A 20457-nucleotide genomic window follows, 5' to 3' on the forward strand; every position below is an offset into this window, starting at 1 on the left:
ATCATTTTCTAATTGCTCCACGTTGAGAAACACCTCTATACCAATACGTCATAACTCTAGCTCGACCGAATCTGATAGCCGTGATCTTTGGTAAAATATGACACCAACAGTCTATTTTTGTTTCAGAGAATTTGAAATACAAAAACATGAACCCTTATCAACCGAAAAGTTATGACGAGCATGCTCATGTTATCTTGCTGTTAAAATTCTGCATGGCTGAGGAACGAGCTGCTGTTGTAATAATCAACTAAGTCATGCAATTTGCAACTATCGCAGCAGGTTGAGCAACACTCCTCTTTATAAACGCGCATCATTTTCCCGTAGGGTCAGGTTCGTTTCACGATACTGCGAAACAACTGTTAATGCTCTTTTACCTGCTTGTCCACCGTAAACGGACACAAGCGCTTCGCTCGAAGCTGAAATTTAGATTTTGATGAAATTTAGCGTGCAGGATCTTTTAGCAGTGCCTGAAAGCTCATGCAGATGTTCAAGGAACCCCAGATTAAAGTGCATTTTCGAAACAGTAGAAATGTTATAAACGATTCAGTTTACTATTATCATTAGTGGCTATGAGGATTCGGGACCAGAAAGAAACTCTTATTTATGCACAAAACGCATCATTGTCTCAAATGCTAGTAAAGTAAATACGAAAATTATCAGATTTAGCAACAACAAAAAGTATTTAAGTGCAACGAATTTGATCATCCTGCTGGCAGTCACGACCCACATAGACAACATAACAGATATAGGCACTATCGAGCTGCAAAGGAGGTCACTAACACATTCAGCCCAAATGTAGCCACAGGACGGTCAACACAACGACTAGAAATAAGTTTATTTACAGATCAGCGTTCCCATATTAGGGGAACGCTGATCTGTAAAAAAGGGGAAAAAACCAAGTGATCGAGTAGTGATAGAAGGAAAGAAATGGTGGCTTTGTGTAAAGCTCTCGTATGAAAGAGGGTGAGAAAAATTCCTCTCGTCAAGAACGAAATTTTAATTCACATTTCGGTCTAAAGTAGTTTAGATTTACGACTGAATCCGTTAAGGCTATCAGGCCAGTGCGTGTGTGGTATTATTGTATATCAAGTGCGAATGGTCTTTGGGTGGTGTGCATGTTTCACGGGATGAAAAACCCCGACTTGAAAACCTACCTAAGAATTTCTGTGAATAAACAAACACTTAGGTTTTCTCCTTTTTATATTTCAGGAGGGCAGCCAAAGCATTGCTGGTCCTTATTCCCCTGTTGGGAATCACGTATATTTTGGTAATTGCAACTCCTAACGACAAAACTGGTGAAGTGGTATTTTTGTACATCCAAGCTAGCCTTCTATCAATACAGGTGAGTTTCGGAACTAGAAAAGCACTTATTTTTTTAAAGAGTATTCTGACATGTTCTAGTAGTAAGGAATTTGGTTGCTATAAAAATTTAGACATTTCCAGGGGTTTTGCATAAATATCCCAGTTTTATTAGTAAATATCCGGTTAACAAATATATAAATATTCGGTTTTACTAGCAAGCGGAATGAAAAACTCGGTTTCAGTCGGAGATGTCCTTTGAATGTTCCTCGCGTCGTATTACACCGGATTCGAGTCCTCTTAACCTGAAGAGCAAGCGTCTAGGGATTATCGCGATTGGCCAGTGGAACGGAAACTACCTAACTTAGTAAACACTAACTAAAGAAACTTTCAGTTAAACCTATTTATCGACGATTTCCGATTTTAGCTAATTCGTGTTTCAGCTTTTGAGCTTAAAAACCCTCTTCTGCAGTTCAAATGAGATCAAAAGCTATCCCCAAGGGAGCAAAACACACACACTGAAATGCAAGGATAGCGATCTGTTATCTCACACAACAAGTACATATTTCCGTTAAATTTTTCAACTTAGTTCTTATTTACTTGCTAAAGAAAAGGTAACAAGTCGTATCTTACCCACTAATGAACGTCCCCTGAGCTTCCGAAGGTTCCAAAGCACAAAATCTTCAATGAATTTCACTCGGAGGAAGAACCACATCCATGGAACTTCCATTACCACCAGGGGAGCCACAAAAATATTAACTACACCGTTTTGTACAGGGCAGCGGTCCATCCACACCATCCCCACCGTTTCACATGAACAACAAGCATCTACAACCGTTAAACGCACGACAACCACGAAGTGGCGCCGTTCTTTACTTCTTTCCCCTCCCCATTCGAAATCAGTTATCCTACGAACTTCCATGCGGTCAACGAATCGGCTTGTATTTTAATTCTACAGCTACAAAGTCGAAACAGGAGCGGAAAAACGAATTGCGGGAGAGGGAGGATTTGGGATTTCGTTAACTCGGTTCACAATACAAAACTGCAGAAATTGCATGAACCCGTAATTTCTTCATCTTCTTTCCCAGATTCCATCAAGAACATCGGGAGCTGTAAATGCTTTCCATCGATCGATTCCTTATCCTTGCTATCGGTCTAATTCAGCAAAACTCCTCAGATTCTATTAAAGTCGATCTCCTCCATATTTTTACTCACCCGAAATTCCTAAACTCGTTAAGTGCATGCTTATAATTTATTCCTTTTAGCAGCTTTAAAAATTAATATCGATTTTTACAAACACTTCTCCCCTACCTTTCCAGGAAGGTTAGGCATGCCCAACACTTCCTGTCGAGGTAGACAAAGATGCATGGTTAAAAAGGCTACACACACTGTACAGTCTTGTTAGCTATGACAGCTTCAGCAAAGCATACAAAAACTCTTTCGCGGGGATTCACACGAACAAGACGATAACTTAAAACAATGCTTAATACTTCTTGATTAATTAATGCAAATATATATTGTTTAGTTTGATTGCTTGTTTTATGATGTGATGTCATTTACTTTCCAGAAAACGTAACATAAGTAGATTATTTTTGTAGTCAAGTGTTTTACTACAACTGATTTTAACGATGGGTTCAAAGTAACCATCCATTCTGTCTTCCAGGGTTTCATAGTGGCCGTCCTGTACTGCTTTTTGAATGGAGAGGTAAGATTATTGTTATCTCAGCATGGAATTTGTGACTAGAATATATTTAGATCGTGTCGCCTTATTAAAAAAAAAAAAAAAAAAAAAAAAAATCAAAGCGTTTTATTACAAAACAACTAAATTTTTCATGTATTATGAATGGACTGTTTTGAAATATGTTCCTCATATCTCTCTCTCGCTGAATATAATGCATTGTTATTCCTTATATCCGGGGCCCCTTGGCAATAATAGCCAGAACTCTAAAAAAAAAATAAAAAAAAAGTACAATCCCTGCACTGCATTCAAACCTCATCTGAAGCTTGCTTCCCTTCTCGGCTCTCCTAAGGATCCTCTGCCATCTCTCTCTCTCTCTCTCTGTTTAGGTGTTTACAAGGTTCCTTGTTCTTACAACTTAACATATTATAGTCAGACCGGGAGATGTGTTAACATCCACCTAGAAGAAACAAGAAATACATCTATTGCCATAAGTATGGTCAGTCAGGTCTAGCTGAGCATGGCTTTGGACATCTTGCACTGAATCAAATGGAATAAAACTATCATGCGTCCCCACAATAAATATAAATTTGAAAGAACGTTTAGAGTCAGCAGCAGATATAAGAAACCAACCTAATCTTAATAAATATGACTGTATTAAACTTCCCAAGATTTGGGAAACTTTAATTCTTCGACCTCCCGCCCAACAGCTAAGGCTAGCCAACAGCACCCATGGAGAGACCCTCATAGGACTTTAGGCTTTTAATCTTTTTACTTATTATTTTGTGCAATTTTGATGGTATATCCCACACGATATCTCAATGATAGACGAAATATAAGAGTGTTTATATGTGTTGTATTTATTCCATTAAACCTTATAATGAGTTTGATATTATTTATAATAAGCGAAGCTACAAAAATGGAAATTAATTTGAAAAATGTTTGATCAAATTATCATTGATAAATAAAGGGTTTAGCAAAAAATCGCAAAAATTTATTAATGGTTTGAGAGTGGCCACCTTCTTGCTATTATCTACATAGCAAAAAAGGTAGCTGCTAGTGTGGATGATCTCAGAGATAAATCTAACATGACATTACTGGCAAAACAATATAATCGAAGAACAAGGCCTTTATGGGGGAAACGAAAGCCAAGTGCCCTCACTTTTCTAAACCTAATTTTATTAGGATGAAATAGAAATAGGATCGATCAGAATTCCACAACTGGGACTGATGGGATATCAGCACGGATGCTAAAGGAGTATTCAGTTGAACTGGCTATTCCTTTTGATCAGACTATATAATTTGAGTCTCAAAACAGAGAATATTCCACAGGAGTGAGAAAAATTTATATCAATCCCATTGCACAAGGGTGGTACAAGGATTGATGTATCCACCTATTGACCTACCAGTATCTCTGGAATGGTGGTGAAGATTTTGGAAAAATTGATTAAGGTTCGAATTCAGAAATGGGTTGACAGTGAATCTCTACTTTGCAATGAACAGCATGGGTTTACTAAGTCATGTTTTAGCAACTTGTTCACATTCTATAATAATGTAACCATTGAACTAGACAAAGGGAATGGATACACAATGATACTTTTGGATTTTGCTAAGGCTTTTTGACAGAATGCAGCATGGAAGACTGTTTCATAAATTGGAGAATATGGGATTGGATTGTAAGCTATTGGCATAGATAGGAGGATGGCTGACTGATAGATATCAAAAAGTCGTATATATATATGGGGGGGGGTGAATCTGCAAGATTCAAGGTAACCAGTGATGTGCCTCAAGGATTAGTCCTTGGTCCTCCATTGTTATTCAATCCGTACATTAATGATATTGGGAAGGATTTGACAGGCGACATACAACTATTTTCTGATGATGCAAAGATAGTCAGCGTAATCAAGAGTGCTATTGATATGCAGTACTTGTAGAATGATTCGAATAAGTTGAATTTCTGGGTTTGTATATGAAAACAAGTGTCAGTTTAATGTTAGTAAATGTAGTGCACACCGTGGTGCGATGAGATTTCTAATGGTGTATTATATTGGTGGGATTATGCTAGAAGAAACTGATTGATCGGGCTTGGAATCTTCGAGTGTTAGTAGATAGTTAGTTGAAGTTATAGGGCCATGTTGCAAATACAACTCAGGCGATAGTTTCAGTGCTACAAAATACTGTATATACTGATATAGAAGTCATTTTGCTTCTTTACAAGATCTTGAGTAGACATCATCTGGATTTTTGTCTGCATATTTCAGTAATGCATCAGATACAGTGGAGGGAGTGTGAAGGAGATTGTTAAAGATGATATCGGGATACCTGGAATGAGATTAGTAGAACAGATTGGGAATTTGCGGACAGCAGACACCAGCAATCAGGAGAAAGAGGAGTGATATGACGAAGACCTTTAAAACTGCCGAAAGGGTCATACAGGATTTCAGCTGATGGAAATTTTCACTTCATGGAGGGTGGGCAAAAGGCATCCATAAAAGTTGAGAATGAATTCTGTCAAGAAAGGAATGAGAACTAGTTTTTCTCCAATATTGCTTGACTGAAATGGATTGCATGATTAGTTTCGCTTTTTACATAACTTCTGTTTTGCATAATATTTTTCCATAACAAAATTAGCTGATTTTGTTAATAATAATGGCCAGAAAAATGATTACTGCGGTAACATCGGATTTTCACTTTTATTCAAGCTATGAGGAATTATAATTTTATTTTATTTATTTTTTTTTTTCAGGTGCAGAATTCATTGCGCCATCGTCTAGAAAGCTGGAAAGTCCAAAAATCGCTGAGATGTCGAAAACGAGGCTCCTCCTCAGCATCATCCCCACATAGTGGCGAAGCGGTAAGGTTGTACCCGAATGGCGAAGCCCAAGAGAGCTTCCACAGCACTTCCACCACGTCTTCGTATGTCACTTCTACTGGCAGGGATTGCCTCAAATATTCCTCGCAAGCAGAAACAGAAAGGTAGTTTCAGCAACAATTCACATGATCGTCACGAGAATTCAGATTTTCACGTATAGTAAATGTCACTTCAGTCATCGCAAACCTCGGTGGTACTTCCCAAAATAAGTCAGCCGATCAGAAGTGTTTTAATAATGGCGCGGTATACATGAGTGTGAAGTATATAACATATGTACACGCACTAAAAAAAACTTTAAAAAAAAAAGTACAGAAAAGTATGAGACTAACGACTGCATGTGTGTCTTAAATATAAAATTTTGGTCCACCTCTAGAAACTAAGCCTGTACACAGCCTACTTTCCACTACTCTAAAGCAATTATGCTCTGTCAGCACTGAACTGGAATTCAGTAAGCCAATGACTAATACAGCCAGTGAATGTGGCCTGCATCGGTGAAATCTCTCATGTCTTCAGCTCAATCCAGATACATTCAATTACATTATTGGTTGAATCTCAGCTGACTAATCTGTAGGCATCAAACCAATTCCTCACCCATCCAGCTTTTTTTTTTTTTTGATAACTCCTAAGAAGTTGCGCGACTTAATGCAGGATACCACACGATGATGGTCCAGGTGCCGCTAACAAAAAGTTGGCTATACAATACGATACTATGAACAGTGAATATATCTTTGGTAGAATGGATAATTCTTGGAAGAGTTCACCGGACTCTTGTCAGTAACATATACTGCCATGGCATACATACAGAACAGTGAAAATCTGCGTACCAGAAAATGGAGATGCCACGGAGCTTTCACCATCATGTTTGTCTCAACAGCTCGTCTCCTCAAATCCTCTTATATCAAGATGAAAAATTAAGCTAGTGAAGCCAGTGATTACCATTTGTATTTATGGCAGTATTTATGAATATCGATCTTGTACGAGCAAGGGCTACTGCCATTAGTCGGTGCTTTTGTGTACTTCGACTTCTGTAAGAAACGACACATAATATTTAGGAAGCTGGCCGCCTGTGAAATTAACCGACTTCTATTATCGAATTGCGATTGGGCATAAATTACTGCTGGTGGGAATATTCAGCCAAAAACTATGGTTAACACGTCAGTGTATTCAAGTTCGTTTTTCGTGTATCTTCTTCTTCAGGTGGTTAGGTTGTTTCTGTGGGTGAAGAACTCGAGTTTCAGGGACGAATATCCTGTAATCTTCTTCAAGATACCGAATAATTCACTTTCAGTTGAAAATCCCTTATATAAATGATTCTAGACGAAATCTGTCGGAGGTAATGTCGATACTGGATGAGGTGCGGATGGTTTTCCGTATGTGCAGAGTTGCATCATGAGATACCATTTTTATCCTTTGCGCCTCTCAAACTCCATTAAGTGAAGAATACGCTCTGTATATCTTGCATATCCGGGCTTACGCTGGAGTCTCGCAATACTTATGGAAGTGTGTTACGCGATGTCTTCATGATGCGAATAATCACATCGGCAACCCCTCAGAAGTCTACAACTTGATCTGTATTGTGTTGAGCGGAGCGATTGTATTGCGCTTTCTAAAATGGTGTCTGCTGGTTTGATAAAGAGGGAATTTGGATCAACTGATTATCGTGATAAAAATCAATGAATTCTGCATAATAGTTTCAAGTGAAAATAGTTTTAATTTATAGTCAGTACAATGTAATAGTTAATATGAAGAGTAAGAACGCAAACCATTTTTCAAAACTATTTCAGGAACAAAATGCAAAAGGAACAGAGGAGTTTGTTCGGTATTATTTCACGTTGCACGTGAAATATCTTATGTGATGCCATTTAGTACTTTGTACAGATTCTTCGCACGCAGAGGGATCGCAAAAAAAGATAATTATGCACCGATTCAGCGATGAGGGTTTTCCTTGAATGAAGAAAAAAAATCGACTACATTCAATAGATTTATTTTATTTCTGCCTTCGATTTCTCCCCGTTCTCCTGCTTGGAAACCTTCAAAAGATCACTTTTACTTCAGTCCAATCGAGAAAAATTGTCATTCCTTTTGAACATCTACCAAGTTATTTGGAAAGCTGATAAATAAAAATGCAAAGAGGGAACATTTCAATTGGCAGTCGCCACGACTCGCCAAATTTTATTTATAAATATTAAATAGATATTTTCTTTATTGTCAAAGTTCGTAAGATAATTGGATTTTCATAATCTGCCTATGTTTCGGTAAACAGACTGTTGGTGTCCTTAAACATGTGACGTGACAAAGCAATACCATTTTTGTGTAAATGATTAAATGTTTGATAAAAAAAAAAACAAGTTACACTTCACTCTTTAGGAAATAAACAAAAGGTTTATGTTAAAAAACGTTTAATTTTCTTGACCAAAAAGCTCTGGAAAAACTTTTATTGGGATTATATTGATCAAGCGTATATAATAAACAACTAAGTTATACCAACTAGTTTCACCAACTAAGTCTGTTGGCAGTTTCAGGGTACATAACTGATGTAAGGCACTAAAAAGTAAAAAACTGTTACAAACTAAAATCAACCGATTCCAATTATATTAAACAAAGAACAGAGCGCGTACAATACATTCATAGAGCGTGAATGATCTCACTTGTTATTTAGGAACGTTCTATAGTTGGCACTATAATTCAGTTCTGGCGAGTTGAAAGATCTGATAAGGGTTTTCCAGATCACGGGCAAGATTAGTCCTTGGTTCCTGTTAAGGTTTTGTGTACAGCGGTCAACTGTTGTGGCCTCCTTAAAAATTCGGGAGCGGAAGTCCTCCTCCATGTAAGGAATTGTGCTTCTATCCCACTCTATGGTATGGTATGGTTCGTTCTTGAGAAATGAAAAGCTAAACCCGATTTTTCTTCTCTGTTATTATTGACGTCACCTATATGTTCTTTTTGCCTAATTTCAAGGCTCCTCGAAGTTTGGCCGATGTAATTCAACCCGCACGAGCATGGTATGTTATAAACTCCAGCATATTTGGAGAAAGGATGGCTATCTTTTGGAGATCTTAAGAATTGTGTAATCGTTTCTGTGGGTTTAAAGGCCACTCTTATTTTATGTGGTCTAAGGAGTCTGGCAATCTTATTTGAAACTGTCCCTAAGTATGGAATGACGATTTTTTTACTTTTAAGTGCCTTACATCAGTTATGTACCCTGAAGATGCCAACAGACTTAGTTGGTGAAACTAGTTGGTATAACTTAGTTGTTTATTATATACACTTGATCAATATAATCCCAATAAAAGTTTTTCCAAAACAAAAGGTTTATATTCCCACAAAAGAGTAATTCATATAGGTGCTCAATTAGTCTGATCGCTGACTCTAAGTTACCCTAACTTAACATTCTCATGCAATGTTTTCCTTCAGTTATATTAATCATGTTCTTCCTGAATCATTTATATCGCCCTGCTGACATGTTAAAATATTAATTTTTTTCCCCTTTGCGAGCAGTGTTCCGAATATCAAATATAATACTCATTTAGAACAAAATTAGCAAAATTAAAGTTTCTTAAAATGTGAAGAAGGTTGCAGCGGAAAGTTGTTAGTGCCAACTAGCACAAACGGTAGTTTGTGGATGTAATAAAAAAAATGCAGATTAGCCGAATCCTTTGCGTTATTATATAATAATGTGGTGTGGGCAATGCTGTTCTCCATGTTTGCAGTCATATTCTTGCACAAGCAAGAACTGACACTATCTGTGGTATTTCTGTGAAATGTTACGGAGATTATACTTTCTCTGGTAACAAAGAGCAACATTACTTAAATGGTCAGGCCTACTTCAATGAGCATTTTAACGTATGCTAGCGAAACGAGAATAATTTGGTACCGTTTCTTGTCAGCGTACGAGCAGGAATGAGATTTGTTGGTATGGAAGAATATCCTGTGGTTAGAAACGTAGCAGCGTGTTCCTCGATGGCATGTGTGTCTGCTGCTATTTTGTATTAACATTTGTCCAAGCTTCAGTTACAAGTTATGTGACATTCCATTAAGTAATAAGACAATTAAATCTTCGACATAATTACTGACCATTCAATTTCGCTTTTTATGACAAATTTAGTCTACGCCGCTATTGTTGAACTTCTATCACTATTTATATAAAATGTGTACTGACGACTGCAAACCACCATTGATTCACTAAGTACTATCTTGTAAGATCTAATTTACTCTGAGTTAAAATGGGTTTAAATAATCTTTCCAGTAGTGGGAGAACACCACATAACATAATCCTGCAATATTCTACGTTTAGAAGTTGTAAAAATGAACACGTGTTTAAAACTAGTTTGAATTATTGAAATTCTACATAATACAACACTGATTGTCGACATGCAAATCATTTCCACATTGTAAGTCGGCCTTGATATTCTGTTTCTTTCACACTTGATGTCCCATGGAATGAAGATGATATTTGAATTATTTCGGTTTAGTAATAAGTACGAATTCGCATGTCTGTAATGTACAGGGCGTTTTTAAAATGTTTGGCCAAGCTGAGTTCTTGTTCTAGTGGCGATTCTAATGACAAAAAGGTTGCCTAAACATAGGACCAAAACGCTTACCTACGTAGATATAACATTGTGAAACCGCACGCTATTCACAGTAAGAAGGTAATAAGTTTGTATTTCAGGTAGTACTATACATGGGAAGTGTTCGGGTACAGCAACTTCCTATGGCTAAATCACAGCAAATGTTAGAAAATGGGCTTCTTTGGCCAGTACATGCTGCACAGCGTGGCTGAGCGATTGCCATACACGTCCGAGAAGTCCAAGTATTCCTCATTGTACCATCAACGATTCTCTGACGAAGAGCCTATAGCATAACATCGGCTTCCCCTATACAAAAAAAATCCAGTGGATTAATATAGGGAGATCTTGGTGCCCATTCTAACAGAGGATGTAGGCGTTATCAGAGGGAACGTGCCTTATTTTAATATCTTCTACTGTCTGCGCCATTGTATTACGTATATTATTTTTTTCTGTCTATATATGTAATATCTCTTTATCTTTACTCTTCTTCTATCTTCATTCTATTCCCAATTCTTTATAACTTTCTCTAATGCGCTTTTTTTCTCTTATCCTTTCTCATTTACTAGTCGAATGCCTATGAATACTGGAAATTTATTTGTCAGACTGCGCCACCAATATATCATTTAATTGGCATACGACTAAATAAAACTTCCGGTAGATTTCCCTCTCTCACGAGCGAAGTTCACAGGTTTACGAAATTACAGATGTGAGAATTAAGCGAGGAGGGGAAAAAAGCCGATCTTATTGTATAAGGCAGAGTTAAATTAATATTGTCAGAAAGAAGACCAAGATATTGGAAGTTTTTCCCCACTTGGTTAGACTATAATAAATTTAGTTTAATCCTTTATCCAAGTGTAAGCAAACAAAGTTTGCACCTGAAGTATCTTCAGGGCAGACGAAACTCGTGGAAAAGGTGGACCAAGCTCTCATCACTACTTGTCTTAGTATCTCCCATAATGCAAAGCACATCTCCTTGCGAACACGTATAATACTATGTATTAAGGGAAGGGCCACTACCCAGACCGGTTTCGACCTTTGTTCAGGTCTGTCTCTTCAGTGGGAGCCAGACCCAGAGGTGGTGATACTAAGGCAGAAGCAATGGAGAAGTCATATTTACCTATACGAGTTGCCAAAAGGTGTCTCATCTTATTAAATTAAATTATTCTGGATTTAGAAAAAGATGGAAGTTTTTCTCCCACTTGGTTAGACTAGAATAAATTTAGTTTAATCCTTTATCCAAGTGTAAGCAAACAAAGTTTGCACCTGCAGTATCTTCAGGACTGAGGCAACTCGTGGCAAAGGTGGACCAAGCTCTCATCACTACTTGTCATAGTAGACCAAGATATTATTTCATTACACCTCCAAGAAGTCCAGAGACTCATCAAGGGAGCGCACCTACACTACAACTCTCCGTTTCCACTAATACATCGAACCTATACTACCATCATTATCTACATCAACGCCATCTACTGTCCACCACCATGGTATTTTTTGTCTGTAAACTGCGTGTCTTCTGAAGGGCCGATTTGTCTGTATGCGGGATGAAAAACCGAATTTTCGGGAGAAAAAACCCTGCAACCCCTCCCCCCCAAAGGGAAAAAAAACACTAGAAAAATTTCCAGAAATCTCTTCCTAATTAAAATTCATTTTTTTTATTCATGTTGTGTCGTCATGTGTTCTATTTCTATATTACTTATGAATTAGCGATCATTGCAGATGCTCAGTCATAGGTCGTATGCGATGCGTATTGTGTATTCTCATATTTAACTATCACCCCCCCCAAGATTAAATCCTGAGTGCGCTACTGGTGACGAAGGTAACTTACGTTCTTATATCTTCGTATTAGTATGTATTTTTTTTTTTTTTTTTTTTTTGTGGTTATATCAGTTGCTTTAATATTATTTTTGTTCTAGGGATTTATTAGAACTTTCTAGACCCCCCCCCCCGTATATTTTTATACCAACGTACGGCTTCAGTTAAGTATTTTAGCCTAAACTCTCGGTATTGTAAATCAATGGACTGTCCACTCTTTAGCTGAGTTCGTGGCGGCAGATGATTTTCAGTATTTTGGGCAGCGTACACCAGATACGTGCGGTTTGAGTTTTAAATCCTGTAACTGGATTATTGCGTTGACATTGCAAGTTATGGAGTGGCTTTTCCTGAAGGATGTGAGGAATCGGGAAAAGAAAAAAAAAACTTCTATTCAGTTGATGGCCTGCAATAAATGGCCTTCTAGCATGTTTCTTATTTAAGAAATTCTAAGAGCGCAGATGCTTATGACCCCATGTAATCACCTGCCAGGGATTTTATCATACATACTGTGCTGTAACTTTACTGAAATAAATTTAATGTCTTGAAAGATTTTCGCATTCATTTTGGTTTTCACACCTCTGATAGTCTGCCACATAAATTGGAAGCTTGAAGACGTCACCTCACTTCAGTCATCCAATAAGTGCAGAGTTGGTTTCATACTTGGGAATGAAAGTCATGCACGATTCAAAAAAATTATTACGAATACCCATATGACAGTAGGAATCTAATCCGCAGACTCTGGCATTTCGATGCAATGGTGATCAAGCATTTCAAGAGCAGATTAGCCAATCAAGCAATCTGACCAATTACCGATGTGAAATGGTCGACATGTTCAATGAATTAAAATTGATCTCTTATCATTTGTTTTCCCATTTCTCCTCCCTGGGGGGGGGGGGGGATCCATGAGCGATTTCGATCTTCAGCAGATCATCTGATCACACCATCTGCACTACCTCGACGTTTAACAGACATAGCGCGGTGATTAACGCTGAAACTTTAAGACTTTGCCACTGCGACCCAATTTGATAAACTGCATCATAAATATGTTGAAGCGTAGGACTCCCATGAAAGTTGGTGCCAATCTCTGAAACGAGGTTAAGCTTCGTTTCAATGATGACAACCAAGCAGTCATCGAAACACTTTCACAATCAGCTGCCTGTCCTGTGAAATCATAAGATATAGACCAAGAAATCTTTCTAGAAATGCTCACCAAGTGATTCCAGTTTAGTTCGCTCCACCGACATCTTTTCAATGACGGAAATAACGTGCAAATGTGTTTTCAATATTGATTTTGATAATAAATAATGCACCTTCACACTCAGCTGCACTGTGTAATCAGATATATCTTATCGTTACCGAATATGGTTTCACTAGTTCCATCTCAACGAAGCCTCGTGACAGAAATACCAACTTTAAAAAATGAATTACTGAAAAAAAAAAATTGGAACTGAAATACCATAGCCTTCCCGATGCGGAAGATATCCAGACAAGCGAGTTCTCGCGATTTGCAACACTCGCAATTCAGCAAGGCGTAAACGTCCGCAAAATATCGAAGTATTCTTTTGGCGTTCATTTCTAAACGTGGCTATTATGTTATTTTACGTAGTATTGCATAAAGTCTCAATGGATTAGCTCTTTCACATTATCACGAGTCAATCTCCAATATCTGCGTTTCGAAACACAAAATAACAAATAAATGGTCGATTTTTTTTTTGCACAGAAAACATGTAACGTATACAATGCAGTTATGGTGACTCCATTTTTATGGTACTTTCTAATGAAGCAGCTGCTTCAAGGAATAGCCGGGTTTTCTCTAAATTTTTTATTAAAAGGAAATAAAGAAAAATCCTAGGAATTAATCCTGCCTGTATGGCGTTAGCCATGTAGAAATGAATTTCGACTATTTCTTAACACGTTCATTGCCAATCACGGGATATCGCGCGATGCGAGTTCTCACCAAACAGCCGATCACGCGTTATCGCGTGGACGTCGCTAATTAAATGAAAAAAATGAAAAAAATTTGGCCACCACACGAAATTCCAATTTTCAACTCGGCAATGAACGACCGATCACGCGTTATCGCATGGACATCGCTAACTAAATAAAAATAAAATAAAAATAAAAATTTGGCCACCACACGAAATTCCAATTTTCAGCTTGGCAATGAAAGTGTTAACCGAGATGAATTCTTTTAACTGTTTCTAAAGTCGAGAAAAATCAAATCAACGTAAAACAGAAGTAGAGTTATATTAGTAGTTATACATAATTTGTATGGCCAAGTCGACTAAAATGTTTAGAACATCGCTTAAAGTGTAGATTAAAAGTCGGACCGATTTATTTATAGGTAAATATAGAATTTTTTTTTTTTTTTTTTTTTGCAAATATATCTTTTGATTCAATTGAAGTGAAGATTCGAATCGATTATGGGGGATCTAAACGGGCTTTTTATTTTAAAAAAAATAAAATTAAACGTTGCAAATAATATTATAATAAAGGAAAATTCATTATAATTACTTAAGAGAACATGTAATCGGTGCAATTTCAGTTAGGATGCTGAGAAACTATTTCTCAGTATCCTAATATCAGTGGATGCTGAGAAACTATTTTGTGGTTGTATTGGCAACATGTGGACCAGCGGAGCGATGTTGGTAAATACAGTTCTTTGCGCAATGTCTTGCACGAGTAAGTAGTAGTAACTGCGAAGGCATTCTGTGACGTTAGGCTATACATTCGCCGGTAACGAAGAGTTTTGTTACTTAAAATGTCAAGCTACTTTTGTCTACCACTTATCTGCAATACCTGTAATTTTCGCTTTTGGTCTTGAAACGAGAATTATGTGGTACTGTTTCTAGTACTAAATAAGCTGAATGAGATGCTTTATTATAGAAGAATACAGTAGCGGCCGGTGAAAAATTTAAGTGGGGGTGCTGCACACACACACACACACACACACACACACACACACACACACACACACACACACACACACACACACACACACACACACACACACACACACACACACACAAAAAACCTTTTTTTCCTAATCAGTAACGAATTTATTAATAAATAAATTTACATATTAAAAATTGATTTATTAAAAATATTTCATCCTCACCACGAACAAACACCAATAATAAAATATTCGTATCAATAGCAATGACTAGTGCAAACGAACATCGGCGTTAGATCGCAGTGCATGTTTCGCGTAACGATAATTGAAAAAATATAATTCTTTTCATATTTTCAACAGTGACACTCGTCATAATTCAGCCTTGTATCTATAATAAATAAATCATTATATGCTATTTTAACAAAATAAAATAAGATTTACAAAAAAATATAGTTCACCACGAACACCACGCCAGTAATAAACGTTCCGTATATCACAGAAATAACGAGCGCAGGCATACAACTGCCCAAGCGGCAGTGTATCTAATGACGTAACGTGCAACGACAGCAAACGAATATCGGCGTTAGATCGCAGTGCATTTATTTTCATATTTTCAACAGTGGCACTGGTCATAATTCAACCTTGTATCTATAATAAATAAGTATATGTTATTTAAAAAAAATAAAATAAGATTTACAAAAAAATAGTTAACCACGAACACACACCAATGTATCTATAATAAATAAATAATTATGTTATTTTAAAAAAATAAAGTAAGATTTACAAAAAAATAGTTAACCAGAACACACACCAATGTATCTATAATAAATAAATAATTATGTTATTTAAAAAAAATAAAATAAGATTTACAAAAAACAGTTCACCACGAACGCACACCAATAATAAACGTTTCATATCTCACAAAAATAAGGCGCGTAAGCTTACTAAAAATACACTGCCGTTGAGCAGTTACAGATGGAAATGACGTAACGTGCAATGACAAGAGCAAACGAATATCGCCGTTAGATCGCGGTGTATTTGTTTCGTCATCTAAAGCGTTAATCGAACAGTTCCAATTATTAACTATTCAATCAATGTCAAAACATAAGCTGTAACCTTTAACATGTTATACTGCATTTATATAATGTTGTAAGCATTGTTATTATTTATAAACATATACAAAATTTAATTTTTTCCTTGGGGGGTACCGCAATGCTTATGTACGGGCCGCCACTGGAAGAATACTTATGGAATAATGTTTAGAAACCAGTCAAATAACTGGATCTGATAAATAGTTCGAGAAAGCGCAGCAACGAGTTGCACAATGCAGTCTGTTATTGACATTTACCCAAACTTCAACTGCAGATTATTTTAAACTGTTTATCTGACATTGCATGCAGTAATAAAACAATTACATTTTCGACATAAGAACAGTAACAAACATTTTGTTATTGTCGATCTTAACGACAAAATCAAAAAGTACACTGCTGTTTTCTAGCTCCTCACTTATCATTAGCCGACAATTTCTATGGTCAGGCGTATACCGAGATGCATTCATTTGCTTAATATTACCCGTCATCGCGCTTTGTGGCTTTAAGTATTCGAGTACCATTATCTTCTGTCTCGGTAACAACGCGGTACTCTACAACCTGACCTAATTGTGCATATTTTCGGCTATTTTTAAAAGTTGCAAAACCTGTTTAGAACAATAGTGTCATATGCAATTAATTCGTTAAGGGAGCAAAGAAGGAACCTGGGTGTTTTTGAAGAGTTAGGATTTGTGGTCGTTGAATAAAATAATGTGAAGAAGGAGAGGGCTGTAGGATAATATGAAATGATAAGTAGGGCAAGAGGCAGAAGCAGAACATCTACGGGAGAAAAAGATTAGAACGAGTGTGTGGAAAAAGGAAAAAAAAATCACCTGTCAAGTACAATGTCCTCTTCTGAACAGCATCAGGCATGTATGGAGAGGTATTTGAAGTGTCAACGCGAAATGCAATGAAGGTATTATAAAATTGCGTCGATTTCTGGAGTTGGAAGCTGTACAAGAATCTGCGAGTGGGATATATCAATGCGAGGAAAGGCTAGAAGTTGAAGGCAACCCAAGGGGGAAAATATATGATTTTGTCTACATATCTGAATGTTATAAATGTAAGAAGAAATGGAGGGAGATCTTTTTAGCAGGTTTGAAGTTCAAAGGATTGACCTTAACCCACTGGAGAATGGCTATCGGTGTTTATGCATTACTTCTCCATTTTATATCCTAATTTATTCATTATCCTAGCATATTCCTAAATTTTATAGTTATCCACAAAACGTTTCTCCCAATTTAAAAGCAAATTTACTACGCAGTTCAATTAGTTTCCATACTGTTTTGGAAAGGATTGCGTTCTTCGCTTTTTAGTTTTTCGATTGCCCCTTGATGTGCCATTTCGATAAGTTCTTGAATGGGAGGATACTCCTTTTCAGGCAAGTTCAAAAATTTATTTACATTTTCGGAATTGACTTCTACAGTCTGCAGCTTTGTTATCCCAACCACATTCCTTGTTAACGTTTTCGAAATATAACTCAAACCTTCACTCTTCATTTTAATTTGTGGGCAGTTTTTTCCCCCAAAAAACTTCCATTCTTGCATCTAATTTTGAGTTGTTTATTTATATGATAAGAACATCGTAGAAAACAAGTGACAATTAAAACAAAGTTCCATCACTTTTATTGCACGTGGTTTCCCTTCCACTTCACAAATATGTACAACATTGTAAATGACTGATAATTAAATAGACGGTGAATGAAGAGAGGAAATTATAAGTTAAGTTCCCCGTAAGCTGTAGACTAATTCTCATCTACACCTATGAAGTGATCAGGCCACATCGAACGAAGGTTTTGCTTTTTCTTGTTTTTTTTATATATATTTTTAAGAAAATATGTACAGATGATTTTGTGTGGTAAATAAAAAATAAACCACGCTAAGTTATTAGAAATCATTCATACTAGTTAAAATGTTTTAGTCTTCTTCGATGCATTTCAAATTATTATTATTATCAACACCCGACCTCCATGGAGTCACAGACTCATCGTGGGAAGTATTCACTATTGCATACAATGCTCATCCAACCGCGTCTTAAACTCATTCAAGGTGTCATTGAATGAGTTTAAGAAAAATTGAAAGAACGTCCACAACACACTCAGGCAATGCATCCCACTCACCAACCACTCTCCATGCAAAGAACGTGCTTCTCACTCCTTTGCTCACACCCTCCTTATACAGTTTCCAGCAATGGCCTCTTGTTCTACTTCCCTCTCCAATTCTATGAAAAATCTCTTCCATGTCTACCTGATAACAACCCCTGACCAATTTACATGTCTCAATCATATCCCTCCTATTCACGAGGCTCTGCAACCTACATTTCCTCAATCTGTCCTCGTACTCCACATTCCAAAGACCACTGACTACCTTTATGAATCTTCTCTGTACCTTTTCCAACATGTTAATTGCTTGCATTTACCGATTGTTTTTTGGAATGAAAAGTCGGATTTTAAAGTTGGAAATCCCTGCCTCCCCAACATATGACACCAGCTAACTCGCTTTCAGTCGATTAGCCTATGCAGTTCTACTCGTAGTACACGAGATACATATTTTGGCTTTATTATTATTATTATTATTATTATTATTATGTGACACCTCCAGGGAGTCCATCGAGGGAGAGTGTGCCAACAGCACCAAACGATTAATTTCCAACTACTAACCGCGCTCAAACTTGCTTAACTTTTTGCTGGGCCATTAGTAGCAGAGGCTTTACCAATCGACCAACCTTTGCTGGCTAATAGTAACAAGAACCCGCTTCCTCCAAAATCGACAGCAAAATCACGAAATTATTTTTTTATTATTATTTTTAATCAGAACGTGTAAATAAAGAAGTTAATAATGCAAATAAAGAAAAGACGTGTAATTTCCGTAATTTAAAAACCGCACTTTTTTTTTTTTAAAGCTGTTCACTGGTCATTATTGTGGACAGAAAACTTAAGTTTAATGGGCATATTGCTAAGATTGCCAAAACATCACATCAAATTACATGATTGTTGAGGAACACACTAACAAGCAGGGATAGGGAAGTTATTGTTCCACTCTATAAGGCATTAATAAGGCCGCATTTGGACTATTGTGCACAGATCTGGTCGCCAGGATTTCTTGGTGATACGGAAGTGGTAGAGAGGATTCAGAGGCGGGTTACAAAGATTATTGCAGGTCTGTGGGATGTTCCCTATGAGGATAGATTGATGATCTGTGGGCTCCAAAAACTAGCTGATAGACGTAGGAGAGGAGATATGATAGAGGTATTTAAATTGTTAAAGGGATTTTACAGGATTGATACTGATGATATTCTTAAGACCAATGCAGGATGTGAGAGAACGAGGGGCCATCCCTGGAGATTGTGTAAGAGTGTGGTTAACAAGGGTGTTAGGACTAGATTTTTTACTTGGAGGGTTGTGAATGGGTGGAATGCTTTGCCAGAACTGGTTGTGAATGCTTCAACTTGAATGAATTTAAGGAGAGGTATGACAGGTATTGTGTAAATAATGGTTAGTGTTTCAATGTCGGGTCTCCCGCGATGAGTCTTTTGACTCCATGGAGACACCCTTAAAATAATAATAATAATTATTATGGAAGAAGGGCGGAGGTATAGATAAACTGTTCAGCTTCATGGAAAACCTGAAGCATAAAGTTAGTTCCGTATTTTTGAACGCATATTTTCTAATTACATATTACTTCTGAATTCTTCTCCAAATCCCCTTCATAAAGAATACCAACTAATTGCACGTTTACTAATTAGTTGCTTCTAAATGCCAATCATTATGCCCTTGTAAAAAGAAAAAAGAAAACGGAAATAATTGAATGTTTTCTTATTGCATTTATGTCTTCACAATTCCCATGAAGCCGATTTCAATCTCCGCGCTGCCGCGATTCCTACATTTAATCTAAATCCTTTCAACCAAAGAAGAAATATCGCGTCGCCATTAACATTGCACTATTCAAATCCTTTTTTAAAAAAATGCACACGGACCAACCACGTAATTTACTAACTAACTGAACTTCTGGTTACAAAAATTCACGAAGAAATTCAATTCAAAAAAGCTATTCTTTCCTCACAAGTTTGGCTACTGAGTTTTAAAATCCGGTGGAATGTTTCGGATAATACAATCAAAAGAGAGGAACGCACGCTGATATGCGATGATGCCATCTGTTCTCTGTAACACAATATAGGAAATTTTCGAGGTCACTCGGTATCGGATGCCTTTTGCTTGGAAGGAAGTAGGTTCGAATCCTCTAACATTT

The 20457-nt window shown here is 37.0% G+C and overlaps 1 protein-coding gene across 1 annotated transcript in view; it reads left to right on the top strand.

Annotated features, from left to right (window-relative positions):
* LOC150105261 (diuretic hormone receptor-like) overlaps positions 1-6160 on the top strand; it is a 54865-nt gene extending 48705 nt beyond the window's left edge. Inside the window, exons 10-12 of the mRNA XM_090394654.1 lie at positions 1210-1342; positions 2963-3004; positions 5724-6160. Coding sequence (XP_090250780.1) covers positions 1210-1342; positions 2963-3004; positions 5724-5957 — 409 coding nt within the window. The 3' untranslated portion in view covers positions 5958-6160. The remainder of the gene's footprint in view (positions 1-1209; positions 1343-2962; positions 3005-5723) is intronic.
* The last annotated feature ends 14297 nt before the right edge of the window (positions 6161-20457 follow it).

Source organism: Typopeltis vanoorti, chromosome 6, assembly GCF_054136105.1.
Source record: "Typopeltis vanoorti isolate ZY-2024b chromosome 6, IOZ_Tvanoo_1.0, whole genome shotgun sequence".
In the NCBI taxonomy this organism is placed as follows: domain Eukaryota; kingdom Metazoa; phylum Arthropoda; class Arachnida; order Uropygi; family Thelyphonidae; genus Typopeltis; species Typopeltis vanoorti.